The sequence below is a fragment of the Hyperoodon ampullatus genome, assembly GCF_949752795.1.
Source record: "Hyperoodon ampullatus genome assembly, chromosome: 6".
NCBI lineage: Eukaryota > Metazoa > Chordata > Mammalia > Artiodactyla > Ziphiidae > Hyperoodon > Hyperoodon ampullatus.
In genome coordinates, this window is record NC_136919.1 from 83,194,551 (window position 1) to 83,217,563 (window position 23,013).

Consider the following 23,013-nt stretch of genomic DNA (forward strand, 5'->3'; position numbering starts at 1 on the left):
TCACATCAGATTTGGTTATGACTTATTGTTGGAAAGAAAGGGTGTGCATGTGTGTGTTTTAATTAATGGTAATTTGTTTGTTTTGAAAGACAAATGCCACTTCCAACAATCTGTGGCTTTGGAGGAGTCCTATAATATTGTCTCCTAAAATGTAAATGCCCCCGTTAGGAAGTGAGACCTGTTGGGTTTCAGGTTTGCTAGCAATTGTACCACCTAGCCCCTCATAAAGATGAAGAATCTGAGGCCTCAAAAGAAGAGGTATGGCTAGAGCCATGAACGGGCATTTAGCAGACCTGAGTTCTAGTACCTTCCAGCTCTGATTTTAAAGGTGACTCCTGAGAATTGTCTTACTAATAATATAGAGAAGCTTTTCTAGTCATCTTGATCCTTTATAGGAAGAACATATATTTCTTTAGTAAGTATTGCTAATAATTTTTGTATTTATCAGGGCCTGTGTCTCTTTAGGAGATACATGAATGGGGAAAATTTGTCAAAGGTGTTTGCATATTTAGGTATGTGGTGTACGAAAAAAAAAATCTCGATTTTGGAGGCAATATTTTTTTCCCTACTTCTGTGAAAATCTCACTTTTATACCCTTTTCATTAAACTACCTTGAAAAGAAATGTTAGATGTTTTTTCCTGGTTTTGGTACATCAAAAGGTCATTTTTATTGTGGTGGCTGTGTAGTAACGAGGTAAATGATTGATCTGATGACTAAAGCATGAATACCTTGGTTGGTCTCTTGAACTTGAGAGCTCTTTCCTGGGGAAGGTCACAAGGCTCGTTTTGGGAAAGGTGGGTGTAGTGGTCACTTTTGCGAATAGGAATATGACCATATTATAATGGGGGTGCCTTTAGCCATGACTGTAACCTAAACTCAGCTTTCCTTGGCAGGTTTATTAAACTGTGTGATGAGGGGTAGGAAGTTAGGCAGTAACTAAAGTAACAGTATAGAGACATTTCAGAATATCTACTGCAGTCACTGTAAGAACTCAAATTAATATGATGCATTTGAAATGGGACTTGTGACTGCCCAAACCATTCTCCGCCCTGGGTCTTTATCACTTTAGTTTATTGGGGCTTTAAACCTGTTTCACAATTTAGTTACAGAATGTCGCCATATTTGAGCTATGAGGGAGGAAAACTTAAGAAGCCTTTTTTTCTACTAAATTGCCTGCCTCTATTTGAGTGATACAAATGTAGCAGTCAGGCAATATCCAGTGTTTGGAGTATCAAAATAATTCATGGATTAATTTTTAGTCCTGTGGACACCTCAGATAGAAGATTAATATATATTAAATTCACTTACTTTTTCTTCATTTATCCAGATATGAGGTATTTGTCCAGATAAGTATATGTCTTCAGTTACTGCAAAATACTGTAAACGTTGCAATGATTCTTTTGGTAAAACACTGTATTTGGTTTATCTTTTATGTCAACAGTAAGTACTTAGGAATGATAGAAGAGAAATACTTATAACTAAGTCCTGAGTACATTTTCTTAAACATCACTTCTAACTTTCTATTTTATGGATACAAACATTTACTTGGTAGGCATAATGGTTATTTAAACTCTCTTTTTGGGTTATTTGACATATATTTAAGATCAAGCAAGCTGCTGAGATAAAGGTCAGTGGACTTTTTTGTTAAGAAAAAAAAATTTAAAACTTCAGACAAGCTCAGGAATTGTTGAGGTAAAGGTATTAATCCTACAGTTAATCATGTTGGAGTTGAAACTTTAATAAGAGTTGAAAATATCACTCTAAGCACAAATTATGATTTTTTAAAGTCTATTTAGGATTTGTATCAAATAGTGAAACTAGCACTGAGCTTAGTGTCAGAAAAATCTTGTTTCTATTACTAGCTCATAGTATAAAGTTGGGTAAATTGCTGAATTTAGCTGGGCTTCAGTTTTATTATTTGGAAAATTAGGGTAATAATTCTTCACTTATTTCACAGTGTTCATTCATTCATTTATTCATTGTATAAATGCTTATTGGGTAGCCACTCTGTGCCAGGCACTGTGGTGGGTGCAGCCAGTATATGAATATTTTAAAACTTAGAAAATAAACAGCTTGATCAGTTGGAGAGGAACTGGAGAAGGTCAGAGAAGATTTTTTCTGAGGAAGTGATATTTGAGTTAAGATCTAAAAGAGGAGAAGGAATTAGGCAATGGAAGATTGGAGAAAAAGGAATGCCAGGACAAATGGGACAGCAAGTGAAAAGGTCCTGAGGCTAGAAACGAGGACAATGGGGTTGGATTGAGTGAAGGGGAGAGGTGTTAGAAGATGACAATATAGAAAGGTAAAAAGGAGCCAGATCTGGTAGCCCTTCTTGGGCCAAATTAACCATATTTTATTTTATTATAAAAATAACAGGAAGTAAATGGCCAGTTTTACAAAGGGGTATAACATTATCTTAATTACTCATAAAAAACAGTGTAAGAGGGCTTCCCTGGTGGCGCAGTGGTTGAGAGTCCGCCTGCCGATGCAGGGGACACGGGTTCGTGCCCCGGTCCAGGAGGATCCCACATGCCGCGGAGCAGCTGGGCCCGTGAGCCATGGCCGCTGAGCCTGCGCGTCCGGAGGCTGTGCTCCGCAACGGGAGAGGCCACAGCAGTGAGAGGCCCGCGTACCGCAAAAAACAAAACAAAACAAAACAAAAACAAAAACAGTGTAAGGGAAAGTACTTTTAAGGTGGAAATTAATATTGCTGTTACCTAGGATAAAACAAGACAAAAACATGTGGCCTGATGAGTTATTGATCCTGTTTACAAAATTGTAAAATTCTTAAAGTGGGCAATGGTGCTAAAACATGCAGATCATCCAAAACGCTGGCATTAGTTTTACACGTGTTTTGGGCCAAGTGTATGCATGGAGGTGAGGGGCAACAGATCTACCTTGGTGGTGTTTTGCTTAAACTGATGTTCAGATGTTGTTGCCTCTGAGTATTCACCCACAGAAGAACTGAACGTCAGCTGGGAACTGGCATCAGATTAAATATCTGCCCCTAGATGATTGAAAGTTTAGATAGTCCATTTGTGCAGAATTACAAATTTATAGCCCTTGGATATCATGGACAGATAGTATCAATAAAGCAGGACTCCAAGAGGAGACATTGATAATTTAATGCAAATAAAGCCTTGTTTTATAAATTGAGCATATCTGCTGGTACAATTATGATGATATTTGAGAATACTTACAGGAAGAATACATCTTCCCTGTGCTCGATGAACTCTCATTCAGATGGATGAAAATAGCATTTTTCTACTAAGACATCTGTTGAAATATCAAAACATTTTACTTGAAAAGAGGAAGAAAAACATGTTCTGATCTTTACGGCTTGAGGTATTTATTGAAAAGTTAGAAATCATTATTCATCCTTTATACATGGAAAGAAAAAGCTAAGAAGATATAGTCCGCATACAGTAGAATATGGCAGGACCCAATGGTTATTGGGAGATGAATTTTGATTTTTAATAGTTACAATTATTAGTATGTATATCACCTGTGAAATTTTAGTTCTGAAACTTTACTCGCTTGGTTATGGAATGAACTGATCTATCACAGATAGCTACACCTCTCCTAGTACTGTGAACATTATAAATGTATTTAATTATCTCTTAGAATTGAGTTTGCATAAAATTCTACTTGAAATCCAATTTCATTTTAAATATAGATTGGGCTCAGAGCGTTTTAAAAGGGTAAAGCCTGTAATTAAAACCCTTTCTTACTATGTAGATTGTATGGGCGTATGGCGGGGTAGGTTTGTACTTCATCTTGACTGCATGGGTGGAGATGGACAGCAATGTGCTTGTGTCCTTTTTTGGATGTTTTTTTCATCAGCCATTCATGATGCCACTTCCTCATCTCTTGAACTTAGAGTTTGCTGAGCAGGGGAATGACTGGATTCTGATTCACGTTGGGGTGGAGCACGTGAATGTGCATTTCTGCTCCTGATGATGCCACTACTGCTGGTCTGATGCCTCTAATCCTGGTGCCACATTTCAAGAACTACCAATTTATATAGAGTTTTACTTACTTTCAAGGCAGTTATATTAGGTGTAGAGTTAACAGCACTTAGGAGACTGAGCCATTTATGCTTTCTCATCTTTGTTTCAAAATTACCAGCCATATTTTCAGAGTTTACAGTAACTTCAGGGCTTCCCTGGTGGCGCAGTGGGTGAGAGTCCGCCTGCCGATGCAGGAGACGCGGGTTCGTGCCCCGGTCCGGGAAGACCCCACATGCCGTGGAGCGGCTGGGCCCCTGAGCCATGGCCGCTGAGCCCGCGCGTCCGGAGCCTGTGCTCCACAACGGGAGAGGCCACAACAGTGAGAGGCCCGCGTACCGCAAAAAAAGAAAATACAGTAGCTTCAAATGACTCCATCATTTAGCGTAATCAGTCATATTTTGTTGTGACTAAGGTGGTCACGTTCCTGGAAAGCAGGTCTGTACTAAAAAATGTTGCAAGACTTCATTCCTTTGATAAAAGGAAAGCTTTACATATTGTGAATGGTTCTCAGGGTTGCTGTTTGCACTGTGTAATTCCAAATGTTGAAGTGGTTGCTATGGATTTAGGGAAGCTCCTTAATCAAATAAAGCCAATTTGATAATATATGTTAATCCAAACAGCTTTTTTAACTTTTTGCTTTTCCATTTGCATCACCTTTCCAACTAACTCACTTTGATGACAGGGCTTTCCCCTATGGACATATTTTTTGGGATCAGGTTTATTTGAGGTATCATTTGCATACAGTAACATTCCCTGTATTTTTCTACAGGCTTTGATGAATGCATACAGTCATGTAAACACCTCCATAATAAAGATACAGAGCAATTCTGTCACCTCAGAAAAACTCCCTAGTGCTCCTTTGTAATCAGCCTCTTGCTTCACCCCCAATTCTTGGCAACTGCTAATGTATTTTCTGGTCTACTTGCCTCTTCCAGAATGTCATATTAGTGGAATATGCATTTATATATAACATTTTGAACCTGGTTTCTTTCCCTTGTTACAATGCATTTGAGATTCATCCCTAATTAATCAATCAATAATGTGTTTCTTTTAATTGATGAGTGGTATTCCACTGTATGGATTCACCGGTTTGTTTATTCATTCACCAGTTGTAGGCCAGTGGGTTGTTTCCAGTTTTTGGTGATTATGACTAAAGCCACTATAAACATTCATGTACAAGTTTTTGTATGGACACAAGCTCTTATTTTTCTTGGAGAAAATATTTAGGAGTGGGATTTCTGGGTCATATAGTAAATGAATGTTTAATTTTGTAAGAAACTGCCAAACGGTTTTCCAGGTATTCCCAACAACACTGTATGACCTTCGAGTTACCTACATCCTCACCATCACTTGGTGTTGCTGGTTTTTTTTTCTTTTGTTTGATCTATTCTAATAGTTGTGTGTCTGTGACATCTTTAATACAAATGACCAATAGCTGCCTACAGTGGCAGCACCTCAGGAGCTATAAAAGTAAGACCCAACTTCACGTCTGCCTAGATGGAGAAATTCACACCTGGCTGGATACCTCACCCACCTGTCATCTGCCATTGTGCTACAGATGCTGTTGCTTATCCCCTGCTCTGGACCCTGTTTTTAAGTTCACTACCCTGCAAGTGTTAACACTGCCAGTCCCCAGGAAGGACCAAGATAGGGACAAAGGAACAAGGCATCTCTGAACAGCCATTAGAAAAGACACGGAGCTTCTCCATCTAATAAGTTTTTTAACTGAGGGTGACAAGGCCATCAACTGTCTTGAGCACACATAGTTTCTATCACATGTTCTTTTTTTTTTTTTTAACATCCTTATTGGAGTGTAATTGCTTTACAATGGTGTGTTAGTTTCTGCTTTATAACCAAGTGAATCAGCTATACATATATCCCCATATCCGCTCCCTCTTGCGTCTCCCTCCCACCCTCCCTATCCCACCCCTCTGGGTGGTCACAAAGCACCGAGCTGATCTCCCTGGGCTATGTGACTGCTTCCACTAGCTATCTATTTTACATTTGGTAGCTATCACATGTTCTTAGTGCTCACAGCTTCTACTCTCGGAATCTTCCTTTTTAAGAATAAAACGTGTCATTTAAAATTCTGTAGAGCTCAGACTAGCCTCTGTTTACCAGTATGATAAAATATTGGAAATTACTAATCTGGTTATACAAATATATTTTTCTAAAAACTTTTTTTGGGGGAGAGATGGCTTTTGAAATAATTAAGGGGATGAATAAAAGAACAAAACATACCAGTTGGGCTTCCCTGGTGGCGCAGTGGTTGAGAGTCCGCCTGCCGATGCAGGGGACACGGGTTCATGCCCCGGTCTGGGAAGATCCCACATGCCGCGGAGCGGTTGGGCCCGTGAGCCATGGCCGTTGAGCCTGGCGTCCGGAGCCTGTGCTCCGCAATGGGAGAGGCCACAACAGTGAGAGGCCCACGTACAGCAAAAAAAAAAAAAAAAAAAAAAAAAAAAAAAAAAAAAAAAAAAACATACCAGTTACGTTAGTGCTGAAATCAAATTACTTAGCTATTTTCTCATTTAAATGTACTTTAATTAATTAGATAGGAATAATTGAATGGAGATTGCAGAATTCAGAGTAAATTGTTCTGTTTCTGCAGAATGAGATGGATGGATTAGAATAGTGGTTGTTCACCTGTACAATCACTTAGAATGCTTTTTAAAAGAAAATACTCATGCCCTGGCTTTTAACTCAGATCCTTATGTCAGAATCTCTGGGGTGGACATGGGGGGAAATGAACACTTAATATTTTTTTTAGCCTCCATATTATTCTAATGTTTAGCAAGGGTTGAGAATCATTGAATCTAAAGAGAAAATTTACTGTTCCTGGGGTAATTGTAGAAATGTTGCCACCTATCAAAATAGGTACTATTTTGTGTTTGTTTCCATATAGTACGTGGAAATGCTTTCAAGTTGCAAAAGTGATCAGTAATGAAAAGAGTAATACAGATCTAAATATAGGCTGTGTGTGCTCTTTCTTGCTCAGCCTTTCTTAGACTCTTACTTCGTGTGTGAGTGTGTGTGTGAGATGTGTGTCTTATAAGCAGGTGGAATAGTTTAAATATTAAACAATAATTTCTTGTAGTTTCTCCAGAAATTACTTACAGATGAGTTTTTAAAAGCTCTTGGAAAGAATAACTGACTATAAATAGCAGTAATAGATGTTTTTATCTGAGGAATATAGTACACGGATTATATTACATTAAGGATATAATTATTCATTTTGGATGAAAATGAATCAAAGAAAATAAAATGCCATTTAAAGTTCATTCTTAAATAACTGTTCCAAACATGTTATACGTTGAATGTTAAACCCCATCCTTATCTATAATAGACTAATAAGAAAAATTATTTCAGTTCTCTTGGGAGAAATATTCTGATTCAATAGGGAAAATGTAAATTTCAAACTTGCAGTTGACACAGTGGGGTTGTCAGAATCAAGTCAGAATGTTATCTGCATCTTAGCAGGGTCTGTGTCTTGTTCACTCTGTCTCCAGTGTCTTTGGATCAGTGCTTGACATAGAGTATGCTCTCAGTAAATAAGTGAATGTCTTGGCAGGCTGTAAATGTATAAAGTAGGATATAGAAAATGACATTCAATATTCAACAGAAATGTAAATTTCTATCATTTACATTTAAGAAATTAAACTATAGACTGGAGGAGAACCAAATTAAAAAGGGCATCTGAGGATCTTTCAGTTGGCCAAGTTCATTCAGCTAAAAATACTTCAATTCTAAGCTACATCTAATAGAAATACATTGCCCAGGGAGGTCATGGGATCATGACTCCATCCTGGCTCCACCATACCTAGAGATGAGCTGTGTTATGTTCTGGGTTCCAAGTTTTCTGGGAAGGCCTTATGGATGTTGGCACGTCTAGGGGAAGCAACCTTGTGAAGGCTTGTCACATGAGAAAAAAATGGAAAAACTCGGATATTCAGCCAAGAACAGGGAAGACCCAGTAGGGACGTGTTGGCTGTCTGGCATGCAGAAGAGGGATGACCCTATTGGTTTGGCCTCACATGCTAGAACCAGGAATGAGGAGTGGATTTAGACTAATTATCTGGAAGAACTTCCTAACAGATGGACTGTCCCAGAAAATGCAGTGCTCTATGTTTAAAGGTTGAAGAATGGATTCCTGCATTCAGTGAGGAAAGGCAGATCAAAGTCCTGTTAAGGTCTTTTCCAACTCTGATATTCTCTGATTTGCTTCAAGGGAAACTTCCTGTCCTGTGTGAATAGCGGGGTAGACTGTAGGTTTCTCACTTGAACTTGGGAAAATCTGGTGCTCCCTCTGTTTTTTTCTGTCTTACATTTTCTTGGTGAAATTGCTGTATCCGTTTCTTGCTTGCTTGGGATTTGTAGTCAGGATGTTTTTAATCACCTGCTTTTAAGATGAACTATTGAGACCTAGATTCTGCTATACTCTGCTGATCAGGTAGCTTTAGAATAAAATAATGAGGGCTCAGCTTGGCGAGGGCAAAGGAGTGGGATGGGGTGGGGATATTTGAGTGTGCATACTGAATTAAATGTGGTGATAGAAAACCCTTTGAATAAATTTTAAATAAAAAGCAAAGTGCTATGACTAGAAAAAGCTTAGATTTTTGAAATCAGACTCAGACATTTCCTCACTTGGGCATGTTACTTAGCCTCTCCCAGGTTTGGACCATTTCCTTCTCCATAAAATTAGAATAATTCTCCTTCCTTTGCAGGGTTGTTGGAGAGATTGGAGATAATGTAGGAAAGCATCAGTAAGTGGTACCTGTTGCTATTAGTAGTATTAATTATACGTTGGCTTTGAATAAACAAGCTGCTTACTGGTTCTCTTTTGCTTGGCCAGTTGCTTTATCTTGCTTTTCAGTTTGTTTTGAGGATTAAGCAAGAGAATGCTAACAAAGTGCTGAGCAGAGTACTGGGCTGATACTAATCACTATTATTATACTGGTATAGCTACTTAGAAGTTGATAACTGAATACCCAGAGAGTCCTGAAAATTATGAAGAATAAACAGGCTCCAAATAGTCTAGTTTCGTTTCCTTTGCTTCTCATGGATGTCTACTGAGATACCAGTTCTACCTAGTATTAGTTTCCTCTTGCTGCCGTATGTAACAAATGATCACAAACTTAATGGCTTAAAACAACACAAAATTATTATCTTTCAGTTCTGGGGCCAGAAGTCCTAACCTAAAATGAAGGTGTCATCAGAGTTGCGTTCCTTCCAGAAATCCTAGAGGAGCCTCATCTCCTTGCCTTTTCCAGCTTCTAGAAGCCACCAGAATTCCTTGGCTTGTGACCCCTTCCTCCATCTTCAGAGCCAGCAACATAGCATCTTCAAATCTGTCCCTCTCTTTTCCTTCTTTTTCTTTCTCCCTCTCCCTCTCCCCATCTCTGATCTCTGTTTCCATCTCTCTCTGTGCTTCTGCCATCACATCTCTCTGACTTTGCTCTTATAAGGACTCTTGTGATCTCATTGGGCCCACCCAGATGATCCAGGATAATCTCTCCATCTCAAAACCCTTAATTTAATCACAGCTGCAAAGTCCGTTTTGCCATATAGGGTGACATAATTACATGTTCCGAGGATCAGGATATGAACATTTTTAGGGGGCCGTTATTCAGCTGTCACATTCCTGCATATCTGAGAAAGTTGCTCTAAAATCATAGAGATTATACATCTTTCCTTGAGCATCCTGATGAAAAAAAAATGATTGTAGTTCTTTTGCTCTGAATTCATGTATTCTAATGTCATTCTCTGAAGAGCTGAGTGATTGACTTGAAACTAAAGTCTAAGGAAGACATTTTTCATGTCATTTGTGGTGTTTCATGAAGTAACATCCAAGATGCTTGGTGCCAAGTATTGTACTTGTTAAGCTTAGAATGCCCCTTGAACTTCAAGGTGAAGGTGTGCCTTAAAGATAATTTCTCACCTAAAGAAGACACTAATGTAAGTTCCTTGGGGTCAGTGGTAGAACAGGAAACAGAGACCAAGTTCCTTGCCCCCCACAGAGGACAGGAATGGGCTTTCTCTCACTCTCAAAGATGCTTGTCAACACTTTCTCTTTTGGATCTGCTCATAGTAGATAGAAATATCTCTAGAAAACATCCCCTCTGTGTACAACTCTTAGGAGCACAGTCTTCTGGGTAATTGTTTTAAATTCATGCTTAGAACCCTTTTATTTTAAACATCTTTTAGAGTAGTTGAGAACATATGCTCTGGAGTTAGGCTGCCCAGAATCAACCTGAGCTTGGCCCTTTGCTGTGTGGCCCTAGGCAAGTTCTTAAACTTTGTGAGCTTCTGCTTCCATGCATATAAAATGGAAATCATGATACCTACTTCATATGGTTGTGAGGACACAGTGCAATGATGCTGGGCACTTAGTTTGTACTTCATAAATATTAGCAATTCATCAGATTTCTGCAGTTAGTTGCCTTCTAATTTAATATTTAATAAATTCAACAGCCTTGTTATAAATATCACTTTTGTTCAGTGATTCCAGTAGGTCATTGATTATGATGAAATAAGAGAGGGAAATACAAAGGCAGACTTTGGTGATTAGGTGGTTGTGGGTAGTACATTCTTAATTTTCAGATATGTTTACATGTAATAATGTCATTCATTCATTCAACATTTAATAAGTATAAAGTATATGTTATATGTTAATGTTGTATCACAGAAAGGGTTATAAAGAGATCTGCAAGAAGCCTTCCCTAAGGTTTAGAGACATGCTCACTGCTGCTTTGATTTCCTGAAGTTCAGGGACCATTCATTCATTCATTCATTCTAATATTTATTGGGTATGCCTGGCACTGTTAATAGGAGCTAAGTCTAATTCAGCAGTGAATAAAACAAAAATTCCTGACCTATGGAGCTAACATTCTAGTAGGGGAAGACCAGCAATAAATGGGACAAATAAAGAGAATATATAATGTGTTAAGTGGTGATAAATGTGAAGGGGAAAAATAAGTCAGGGAAGGGGCAGTGGGGTATGCTGGAGACAGCAATTTCAAATTGGGTGGTCAATTGGGTGGAAATCTTCCCTGAGAAGAGAGCATTTGAGCAAACACCTGAAAGCAGAGAGGATGTGAGTTACGGAGATTTCTAGAAGGGCATTCTGGGCAGAGGAAAAGCAGGTGCAAAGGCCCTGAAGTTGGAGTATTCTTGGTGACTTTGGGGAAAGCAATCCTGGCCACCTTCTCTTTGATTCTCCTTTGAATGTTATAGAGTCTGAAATACAGAAGGCAAATAATTACAATGGTTTTAATATTCTCAGGGAAGTACAAATGAGGCATCACAGTCAAATTTTAATGAAGGGAAATCAGTATATCCAGGCGGTGCTTCTGTAGCTTTCTGTCTGAATGGAATTTATCAAGCAGGAGTTTCAAACTTTAACTGTTGGAGACTGTTTGGCAAGAACACTTGTCTTGGTGACTTGGTTCCTCCCAACGTCACCTGAGAGGGTGGGCGGAGATCTGAGCTGAAGAGCCCCAGGTCACTGGATTCTTGCGTTTCCCAATCTCTGAATCATTGTACAGATGGGAAAGAGAACCAGAGATCAGTAGAGGAGATATAACTTTTGAACTCACCATTATTGTGGTATAATTGATAGACTCCCCATCGCAGCAATTTTTGTGTAAGATTGGATGAGTGTTGACAAATGTACATACCTGGGGTTGTTCTGATAAATACTAAACAAGTGACTGATCAGGGAAAAAAGAAGCCCTAATTTGTAGCCTTTGCCAATTTTTCCTGATGTGTTAAAAACTTCCATCATTGTTGATGTCAAGTCAGCAATGTGATGTCCCTGCAGAGAGTGTTGGGAAAAGATGCAGTTGGATCTGGCAAGCCTGCAATGAGCTGGTTCCAACATGCCGGATCACTTACCACTGATGGAATTACCACCACAGTCATGATATAGAACATTTCCTGAGAAAACCATAACTCAAAAAGAGACATGTACCAAAATGTTCATTGCAGCTCTATTTACAATAGCCAGGAGATGGAAACAACCTAAGTGTCCATCATTGGATGAATGGATAAAGAAGATGTGGCACATATATACAATGGAATATTACTCGGCCATAAAAAGAAACGAAATTGAACTATTTGTAATGAGGTGGATAGACCTAGAGTCTGTCATACAGAGTGAAGTAAGTCAGAAAGAGAAAGACAAATACCGTATGCTAACACATATATATGGAATCTAAGGGAAAAAAATGTCATGAAGAACCTAGGGGTAAGACAGGAATAAAGACACAGACCTACTTGAGAATGGACTTGAGGATATGGGGAGGGGGAAGGGTAAGTTGTGACAAAGCGAGAGAGTGGCATGGACATATATACACTACCAAACGTAAGGTAGATAGCCAGTGGGAAGCAGCCGAATAGCACAGGGAGATCAGCTCGGTGGTTTGTGACCACCTGGAGGGGTGGGATAGGGAGGGTGGGAGGGAGGGAGACACAAGAGGGAGGGGATATGGGAACAGATGTATATGTATAAGTGATTCACTTTGTTATAAAGCAGAAACTAATAAAAAAAAATAGAACATTTCCCAAACTCAAAAGTTTCTCCAGGCTTTCCCCAAGGTTATCACTGATCTGTTTGCTGTCATGATAGAGTAACTGTCCTAGAACTTCTTACCAATGGAATCATATAGTGTATCCTCTTTGTGTCAGCATGCTGTTTTGACCTTCATCCATGTAGCTTCATTCATCAGAGTTTTGTTCCTTTTTATTGCTGGGCATTCGATTCTATAAATATACCACAATTGATTTATCCACTCACTTGTTGATAGACATTTGCATTATTTCCAGTTTGGGGCTATTATTAAGAAAGCTGCTATAAGCATTTGTGTATGAGTTTTGTTTGGAAATAGGTTTTCATTTCTCTTGGGTAAATACTGTAAATGAAATGGCTGGGTCATGAGGAGGATGTATGTTTCATAAGAAATTACCAAATGATTTTCCAAAGATGTTGAACCATTTTCTACTCCCGCTAGCAATGTATGAGAGTTCCGATGCTCCATAATCTCATTAAAAATGGGTATTGTCTACCTTTTTAATTTTAGCCGTTTTGGTATGTGTATAGTGCTATAATGATTTTAATTTGCATTTGAGCATCTTTTTACATGCTTATTGGCCATTTGTATATCTTTTGTGAAATGTCTGTTCAAACTTATGCCCATTAAAAAAATTTTATTTGTAGGCTGATAGTAAATAACTTTCCAAAAAGGAGTACAGAATTTGGGGAAATCTGTAAGTTGGACAGGGCAGGAGGGAAAACAAGGCAAACAAGCAGCCTGAGAAAGCTGACAGGTTCATTGAGGTGGCCACAGTGCTTTTATTCAATGAGTTAGATAAAGCAAGTAGACTAGTTCCTGGCACAGAATCAATGTTGATATTATTATTATTAACTTTAAAATTATATTATTAAATAATATTAAATATTACTATTTATTTTAACAGCAAAGGGAAGCCACTCAAGGATTTGAAGCTGGCGTATGAACTATGACAGTCAAATGTACATTTATAACCTTATCCTGGCTACTGTATAGAAAGACTTGAGAGAGGAGATTGGTGTGAATGGCTGTGAGAAGCCAAGAAGCCAGTGTAGTCATCTAACAGGATGTTAGAGCAGACACCATGGGTCATCCGTAGCCTCTGGCTCAGTGGTGCCTGTAGCCCATGACTCAAAAGGTACATACATACCTTTGAGGATCCCTAAGTTGTGCAAGATTGTATATATATAAAGCTACTTTTTCAGAAAATCTCATCTGTCCAGTTTGGAATATTCAGGGGAGCCAACTACTGAATCCACTGCTTGGTCTGCTTTGGAAGGCATTCAGTATTGACTATTAAATAGCTTGGAATATTAATCAGGAGGGCCAAGTTTTCAGAAAAGGCCCCCAAAGCCACCCCACAGCATGGGCCTCCACCAGAGCTGCTGCTTCTGCCTCAGTGAGGAAGCTGAGGAAGGAGGAAGCTACCCTATGATGCCCCTGTAGTTCTTCTAAAATCTCTTACCAACTGACTGACAAAACAGGATGTGCAAATGAATGTCCAGAAAGCTAGCAACCAGGTACTAAGACCTTTAGCCACAGCCACCACTAAACACGTAAAAGTCTCCAAGAATGCCTCGCAATGCCACAGTCTGCCTTTGATTGGTAGAACCTTAATCACATTCAGAACCCTGGCTACATCGAATTTAGCTCTGCAGTATAAGAAAGCTCACTAGAAGGACGTCGGAATGCGTCTTGTGAGCCCATCGACGGGATGCACCATGAAACTTAACTAAATTCACCCTGATGCTAGGCATTCAACAAAGATTTACATTTTACCACCTCACAATACCAGCTGTGTACATTTGGGCACTACCAGAGCCTCAATAGCCTCCTTTATCAAGTTGGAGGTAATAATATTTGTCTTCAGAAGCTCTTGGGGAGATGAAGTTAAATATATTAACATGCAGAAGAGCAGCAAGATGCTTGGGATGTGGCAGGCATTAGCCAATCAGTGAACACCATTCCATAACCCTATAGAGGAAACAGAATCCCTGAAAGATGGAGAGTAAATAGAGTGTACTGCTAAAGAGATTTAATGGCCCAAATATAAGTGGCCCTTGTATCAGTCCCATGGAATTGGGGGAGCATATTTGCCCCTGGAAAAGTAAGTGGGATTTGTGTGTGTGCTATTTCACATGTTCATTTGTATTATTTTTTCATTTTTGGTTAGTTTAATTTAAAAAAATAATGCAGCCACACAAATAATGAAAAGAAAATCCCTCTTTTCCAGTTTGTCAAGTTTCCTTCTTGAACTATCCTGTGCATATAAGCACACATGTCATCTAGAGTCTTCCTTTTTTCTCCTACAAAAATTGGGTCATATTATATGCCTCTTTTGCACCTGTATTTATTTATTTCTTTATTTATCCACTACCTTGGAGACAATCCGTTTCAGTTCATATAGAACCAATCACCTATTGATGGCAGCTAGGTGTTTGCATTCTTTTGCTTTTACAAAATTTGCTCTAACTAACATCCATTCTTTTACGTAAATGACTATACCTGTAGAATCAATTTTAAGAAGTGGAAAGGCTAGGTCAAAGGTTAAGTACTGTGTATAATTTTATTGATATTGCCAAATGGCTCTCCAAACACTTGTACCGTGGTACGCTCTTTACTGATCCTGTATGAGCTGCATTTGTGCCAACATCCTTGCCAACAGTGTATCATCAACCCTTTTGATTTTTGCCAGTGAAATAAGGGAAGTGAAATAAGGGAGGTGATACCAGGGCAGATTAAGAGGAATCCTGCCAAGGGACAGAGGTAAGGGATTAATTAGAGGATAGGTGGTGAGGGAAGGTAGGATTTAAATATAAATTTGGAAGGGAAACTCATAACCTTCTGCCACTTACTATGTGGTAGACAGTGACTTGACTAGGCAGTGTACCTGCTATTACATTCAATCCTTATAACCACACTAACCCATAAACACTATTATCCCCCGTTAGACTCTGACGCCCAGTCTCTGTCCACTGTACCTCCTGTGTCCTTATTTCACAGTTGAGGAAACCAAGGCCCAAAGAGGTTAAGTGATGTATCCAAAATCCCAGAGCAAGTTAAGTCAGGACAAGGGTTCCACTTTCCAGCTCCATGTACTCTGCATTCGGCCAGCATTTTGGTGTGTACCACTGAAGCCACAAAGGATCTGAATATTTCTTCAGGGTGTATTTCATCCACAGTTTGAGTTTAATAGTTGAATTGAATTCAGTCATTTCCTATAGTCGAAGAGGTTCCATAATAGTTGAGTGGACATGATCTTAAACATGCTGACACTTTTCACGTTGATAAAAAGTTCTTCCTCAGAGATTCTCTGTTCCTTTCCACAAAAAACTACTGTATTTACTCAAGGAGCATTCTTTTTTTTTTTTTTTTTTGGTGGTACACGGGCCTCTCGCTGTTGTGGCCTCTCCCGTTGCGGAGCACAGGCTCCGGACGCGCAGGCTCAGTGGCCATGGCTCACGGGCCCAGCCGCTCCGCGGCACGTGGGATCCTCCCGGACCGGGGCACAAGCCCATGCGTCCCCTGCATCGGCAGGTGGACTCTCAACCACTGCGCCACCAGGGAAGCCCCCAAGGAGCATTCCTGACAGAAACTACAGGAGGTGAAAGCTCTAAGCTTCTTGGGATTTTAAGATTTCTGATAGAGGATTATGCAGCCCCTCCTGAATTCTACCCCTACTCCTCTGGAATTTTAAAGTTGGCCTGTAAAACCCTCCTTGAAACACCCTTGGAGACTGGGACTGGCACCTGTGCCCTCTTCCTCATTGTCTTCTACTGCTTCAGAGTCCAGAATCATTGAGATTAGAGGTATCAGCTAGGATTGCCTCCTTTCCTACTTGTTTTCAGAGTCCAGGATCTCTTCTGTGTACATCTGGGCAGTTCCACTTGAATCAGAAATGGGAGACTTCAGACATTCAAATTTAATGAAGATAAGAAACAATCAATTAGAGCATGAAGTCCCAGTGAGGAGATGACTCTTAAATGGCACAGAAATTTGGTTGATCATCCTTATTGGAAGGGCGGGACGATGATTGAGAATGTGATGAAAAGATGGGAATAAAAAGTAAACCTTTTATCTGAAAAAGTTAAGCTGGGGCAATGACTTTTTTTGCTTTTATTTTTTTATTAATTAAGGTCTAACTTTTTTTTTTAGAAAGATTTTTTTTTATTAGTTTCTGCTTTAGAACAAAGTGAATCAGTCATACATATACATCTGTTCCCCCCTCCCTTCCCTCTTGCGTCTCCCTCCCTCCCACCCTCCCTATCTCACCCCTCCAGGCGGTCACAAAGCACCGAGCTGATAGAAGGCCTAACTTTTGAATTGTCCTAATTGGAAAACATCCTGATGGTGGTCATTCTTTTAGGGTAGAGCAATGGTGTTCTGGAGCAATAGCCCTAAATGTATTTGCCCAAAGCGAGTAAAGTGTCAGTGGTAAAGAATGGAATTTGAGAGCTGTAGTGAACTGAGAAATGAACTGGCTTGAAGTCCAATTTTATAGATAATGAAACTGAGACATAGTAAGTATATGCGATTTAGCTAAGAAGACACTTCTGGTGACCGTCAGCCGAAACTAGAACCAAGCTCTCCTGCCTTAGCTCATTGTATGGTTTAATTTCCATTATGTGATCCACATTTTATAATCTGTTGAAAGAATATGATTGTTTGGAATTGTGTTAGTTTGTTTTCTTAGAATGGACAGGGATTTATTTTTACAGCTATCCTAAACAGACCTGTTTTTAACTAAAGAAAGGGGTACATAAATGAGAAAACTAATTTGTTAAAGAAATGGTTAAGATAGAGTCTATTGAACTATTGTCACACAGGAAGCTTAGCTGATAGGTAGGACGTGTGACCTTTGTTTTGTTTTAGAAATTGCCATTCATTCCACTTTTAGTTTTGCAACACATGAATAAGAGCTATGTATTTATACTGTCTACTGAAGTCAGGAAACAAACTAAGTAGTCTTTTCTTTGGGAATGATCAATTGCTTAGGACTTGTTTCAAACTAATGATATAAATAATCTAACAAGGTCTTTCATTGTACATTTCTCGGAACAAACAAAATGCGATGTGTTTTTATAACCAGATAGCTATTTGATATTTTTTTCTCTTTCATACATTTGGATATAGATTGATATAGAATTATTTAAAATGCTGCATATAAATTAAACATTAAAAGGGAGATATGGAGAGCCCAAGCTGCCCCATTATAATCTTTAGTTCCACGGTCACTGCCTCAAGGACACTCCATTTCATATCACATGTCCTTCTTTTGAAAAGTGATCACCAAGGTTCAAGTAACATTTAAGCATGGCCAGCAACTGCATAATTTATGGACCTTTTCTTTCTTTCTTTTTTTTTTTTTTTTTTTTTTGCTTTTGTGTTCTTATTTTAATGAAAAACCAGGAAAACAGAAGACTTTTCATACGTTAACTCTCTTATATTCTTTCCCTCCTGCCTTTGCAGATCGGGGCCCTGAAGGATTACTACCACTTCTATCACAGCAGGACGATTAAAAGGTCAGTTCTCTCAAGCAGAGGAACACACAGTTTCATTTCAATGGAACCAAAGGTAAGAAGAACCAGTTGGGTGGGGACCAAGAGGCAGAGCTTCTGCATTTTTCATTGGTAACATCACACTAGGAACTGATGACCAGCACGAAAGCTTACATTTCAAGAGCTGTCATACTATCCTTTGGTCCAATATCTTTGCTTCCTCTTGAGACCAAAAATAGGCAGTGGCTTGATTTTTTATCGAAGTGCCCTTATCATCCCAGTTGTAGAACAGCCCAGGGGTATCAGAAGTAGGAGTTGTCGTGGAGAAATGAGAAGGAGTGTATGTGGGGACAGATAGGGATGGATTCAGAAGTATTGAAGTCTTAAGAAGACCATACCATCTGCCTATTTGCATACAGATCTGAGGTTCTATCTGAGCTCTGTAGAGGGGTCTCTTCCAGAACCCTTAGATCAGGTCTCAGGTCACCACGAATCCTTGTAGTTTCAATGGGCATTAATAGAGCCATGCCACTGGTGGCCCAGGGACTAGACCATGGCCTAGACCATGTCTGAGACAGGAGGGATTCTGAGCACAGAAGGGACAGAAGCTGGCTGTGCTCCTCCTGGAAGCTCAACAGGGATCTTTCTTATGCATTGTCTTGACCCAATCCTTTTGGGTTGTACAGAAAGCATACTTCTAGGAGAACCTAGCAGAAGATGTGTCATGTCTAGATTCTCCCAATCCATTCTGGAGAGGCAGGACAGCTTTGAAATGGGAGATAGGAAGCTGGAGGGTGTTAGGGACACACAGACTAATAACTGGCAGCTAAAACTCTGAGGATGAGATAACCCTCTGTCCTTACTAAGTTGGAGGAAGGGATTGACTCTGACAGAGAACTGCTTGGCCTCCCAGATGTGACGAGTAAAGAGGGAGAGGGGGCAGCAGTACCAGCCTGCCGTGGTTCCTCTGTGGGTTCACTGTTTGTTATTTACTGATCAGGAAGGGTTGTCTTTTCCTCATTATGGTTTGGGTTTATCACATGAGCTCACTTTCAAATAAATTGGTCAACAAGTCTCTACCAGTGAGCATGGCAATCTCACCTAGAGATTCCTCGAAAATGATATTCCTTATTAAAGCAAAAAGGTCCCTATTTGAATTAATATGCAAATCAGGTTGACCATTTGGAGTCCTGTCCTCGGTTATGTGCCACAGGTCTCCTTGTTTAATTTTTGTCTGGAATATTATCACACAGTGTTCATGATTGTGAAATTGTATCTTGGTGGTTAGAAAAAGCACATTTGTTGTAGGGCCCAATTTTCTGTGGATTATAGGAACATCCCCTGATACTTAACACTCTGGCAGCCTGTGGATTATATATATATTTTCCCTTTATCTCTATTCAGAATTAAATGTTACTGGAAAAGCGATCTGTTAGGATGTTCTTGAATTAGCGAAGTTTTCGAAGCAAAGTCACGTTTTTCATCTGTTAACTTTTTCCAAGCTTTCTTGAACTTTGGTAATTTAAAAGATTTTAATTTCAGACCTCATGTGCATAGTCCATGTGAATTTGAAAAACCGAGTACTAAGTGGTTTGGGAGGTAAGAACAGAATTGAATACAGAGCTATTTCAAGCCTTAACGTTCTTTTGGGGAAGATTGGCCTTCCATTCTTCTTATCTCAGTGCATCAAATAACTCATGCAGGACCCAATGGAGACCTCAGACGCTGGGACACATAGTGCCTGGCATGTATGTCCTCCCCCACCCCGCCCAGAGGAACAGAGCCAGTTCAGGCCAGCCCCAGGGTACCTGCTCAGTTCCTCTTCCTCCTCCATATAAAGAATACCCTAGGGTAGGATTGTACCTTGCTTCTCACTCCTCATTCTGATGCCACCTGCCCCTCATTGCCACCCAGCTGTTTATACAGAAGGGCCACTGTTCTTCCAACTTTGCAGATTGGGGATTGCCTGCAGTTTCTTTCAGATATTTCTTAAAGTCCAATCATTCCTTCCATTGGCCATTGCTTGAGCCTCTAATATATGCCAGACCCTGTGTTAGGCTCTGGGGATTTGGGGATAGGGTGATGCCCTCAGGGAGCTCTCTGCAGCCTCCCACAGTAGCTTTCGGGGAAACACAAGACGTTATAATGCTTCTCAGCGTTGGGGATGGAAGAGCAAAGGAGATGGGGGTCTACTACATTCCTCCTCCTTCTCCAGCTCCCTCCGCGAAAAGCTCAGGCCGCAACTTAGGTTAAGTTTCCTTTTTAATTAAAACAACAACGACAACAACAAATGTTATTTACAGAGAGGCTGCAAAAACGTTATGAGGAATTCCTGTATTCACTTCCCAGATTCCCCTAGCATTTACATTTTACATCTCGTCAAACTTACTTGGTCATTTTCTCTCTCTTCTCTCTATACACATGCACGCACATGCACACATAGCTATGTATATAAGTTTCTTCTTGAAAATTTGGGTGTGAATTGCAGACATGATGCCCCTTTAACTCTAAATACTCCACTGTGTATTTACCAAAACCAAGGACGTTCTGTCATATAACTGGGAGTACAATGGTTAACATTTTGGTAAAATCTGGATATTAACATTGACTCAATATTATAATCTAATCTACAGATTTTATTCAAATATTGCCAGTTGTCTCTTTTCTGGGCCAGGATCACATCAGTTGTCATATTTCCCAAATCCCCTTGGTATACTCTGTCATACTTTCATTTTCTTCCTTCCCCTCCCCTCCCCTCCCCTCCCCTCCCCTCCCCTCCCCTCCCCTCCCCTCCCCTCCCCTCCCCTCCCCCTCCCCTCCCCTCCCCTTCCCCTCCCCTCCCGTCCCCTTCCCCTCCCCTCCCCTCCCCTCCCCTCCCCTCCCCTCCCCTTCCCCTCCCCTCCCCTCCCCTTCCCCTCCCCTCCCGTCCCCTTCCCCTCCCCTCCCCTCCCCTCCCCTTCCCCTCCCCTCCCCCTCCCCTCCCTCCCCCTCCCCTTCCCCTCCCCTCCCCTCCCCCTTCCCCTCCCCTCCCCCTCCCCTCCCCCTCCCCTCCCCCTTCCCCTCCCCTCCCCCTTCCCCTCCCCTCCCCCTCCCCTCCCCCTTCCCCTCCCCTCCCCCTCCCCTCCCCCTTCCCCTCCCCTCCCCCTCCCCTCCCCCTTCCCCTCCCCTCCCCCTCCCCTCCCCCTCCCCCTTCCCCCTCCCCTCCCCTTCCCCTCCCCTCCCCTTTCCCCCTCCCTTCCCCTTCCCCTCCCCTTCCCCTCCCCTCCCCCTCCCCTCCCTCCCCCTCCCCCCCTCCCCCTCCCCCTTCCCCTCCCCTCCCTCCCCCTCCCCCTTCCCCTCCCCTCCCCCTCCCCCTTCCCCTCCCCTCCCCTCCCCTTCCCCCTCCCCTCCCCTCCCCTTTCCCCTCCCCTCCCCTCCCCTCCCCCTCCCCCTTCCCTCCCCTCCCCTTCCCCTCCCCTTCCCTTTCCCCTTCCCCTTCCCCTTCCCTTTCCCCTTCCCTTTCCTTTTCTTTTCTTTCATGATCTAGAATTTTTTTGCAGAGGACTGGCCACTTATTTTGTAGAATCTCTCAAGTTGCGTTTGTCTGTTTCTTCATGATTAGCTGCAGGTTTGGTGGGAACACCAGAGAAGTGCCATGTCCTTCCCAGTGTATCAAATCAGGAGGCACATGACGTTGACATGTTTCATTGCTGATGATTTTAACTTTGGTCACTTGATGAAACCCGGTGTCTGCCAGGTTTCTTTACTTTAAAATACGATTTTCCCCCACCTAATTAATAAGCGTTTTGTGGGGAAAGATGTTGAGACTATGTAAATTTCTACAGGCTGACTTTTTGTTTTTCGCTCCCAGCAGATCTCATGGGGAGTATAAAGTATCCGCACAACTTGCTTTCTTAGGCAGGTCTCCTTTTCTTTAATCTTGGGTGTGTGTGTGTGGTGGGTGATTTGTGTGCCAGAGTGGAGGCACATTTGTGATCAGGGGGGATGGGCCATGTGAAATGGCTTGGTAGGAAACATTGGTGATGTGTGAAGTTATTTTTGTTCCTCATCTTCTCCAGAAAGGGAAAACGCACATGGGTGAATTGCAGGGAATACACACACTCCACAGATCCTGGCTTTTACTTGCTGGAGTAAATTGCATGGCTCCTTCTTCCCCCTGCTATTGTTTTTACTTAGAGGGTTCTAAAGAAGGAAATGCAAAAGTAGCAACATTGTAAGAACAACCCTCCTGGTGCTAAGAAAATGCTGTGGTCAGTTGGGGCACATGAGCCCGGAGAACAAGAATAAACCGGATTCCCATATGTTAACCGTATGTTATGATTAGCTTTTAAATGACAGGGATCCACAGACTTCTAAGATAGCATCACTACACAGTAATAACACAGTTTGGCAAAAAGTGTTGGTACCATATTACAGCAGTTAGAAGGGTGAGTCTTACAATGTTCTTGACTCACCAACTTCTCTCCAAGAGACCTAGGTTAAATTTGAGAAACGGCAGTCTTGAATTAACATTTTCAGAAGCCTCTCATTCATCTGCTTAGAAATCTTTGCCAGCCCTGTGGCATTTTGGTCAAAGAGGGCGGTATCTACAGGAGCTCTTTGGAATAAAAGTTCTTTACAGCTCTTTAACTGCCCATGCAGACATGGGCGGGGGTGGAGGAGATACTTTTCTTTCATTCTTCTTACCCAGAACAGAAAAATCAGAATCCTACATTTTCCATTAGAGTAGGCTTTCAAAAATAAAGAACATAAACTGCCCTTCATTTAGCCCTTGTGTCCTGTTCATGTGTAGTTTGATATACGGCCCAACTTGTACCCGTGCCCGTGAGGTTTTATCTTGAAGATTCTGGCCTTTTAATCTCTTATCTTTTCCAGTCATTTTTTCTGTCTTCAAATATATTTAAAGATCAGTGTTTATCTAAATCTAGGATAGAATT

At 40.9% G+C, this 23,013-nt stretch overlaps 1 protein-coding gene across 1 annotated transcript in view; it reads left to right on the plus strand.

Moving 5' to 3' along the window:
• Positions 1 to 23,013, plus strand: part of PCSK5 (proprotein convertase subtilisin/kexin type 5) — a gene marked incomplete at its 5' end in the record, with an annotated part of 318,876 nt that overhangs the window by 19,200 nt on the left and 276,663 nt on the right. Inside the window, one exon of the mRNA XM_079705774.1 lies at positions 18,048 to 18,152. Coding sequence (XP_079561900.1) covers positions 18,048 to 18,152 — 105 coding nt within the window. The remainder of the gene's footprint in view (positions 1 to 18,047; positions 18,153 to 23,013) is intronic.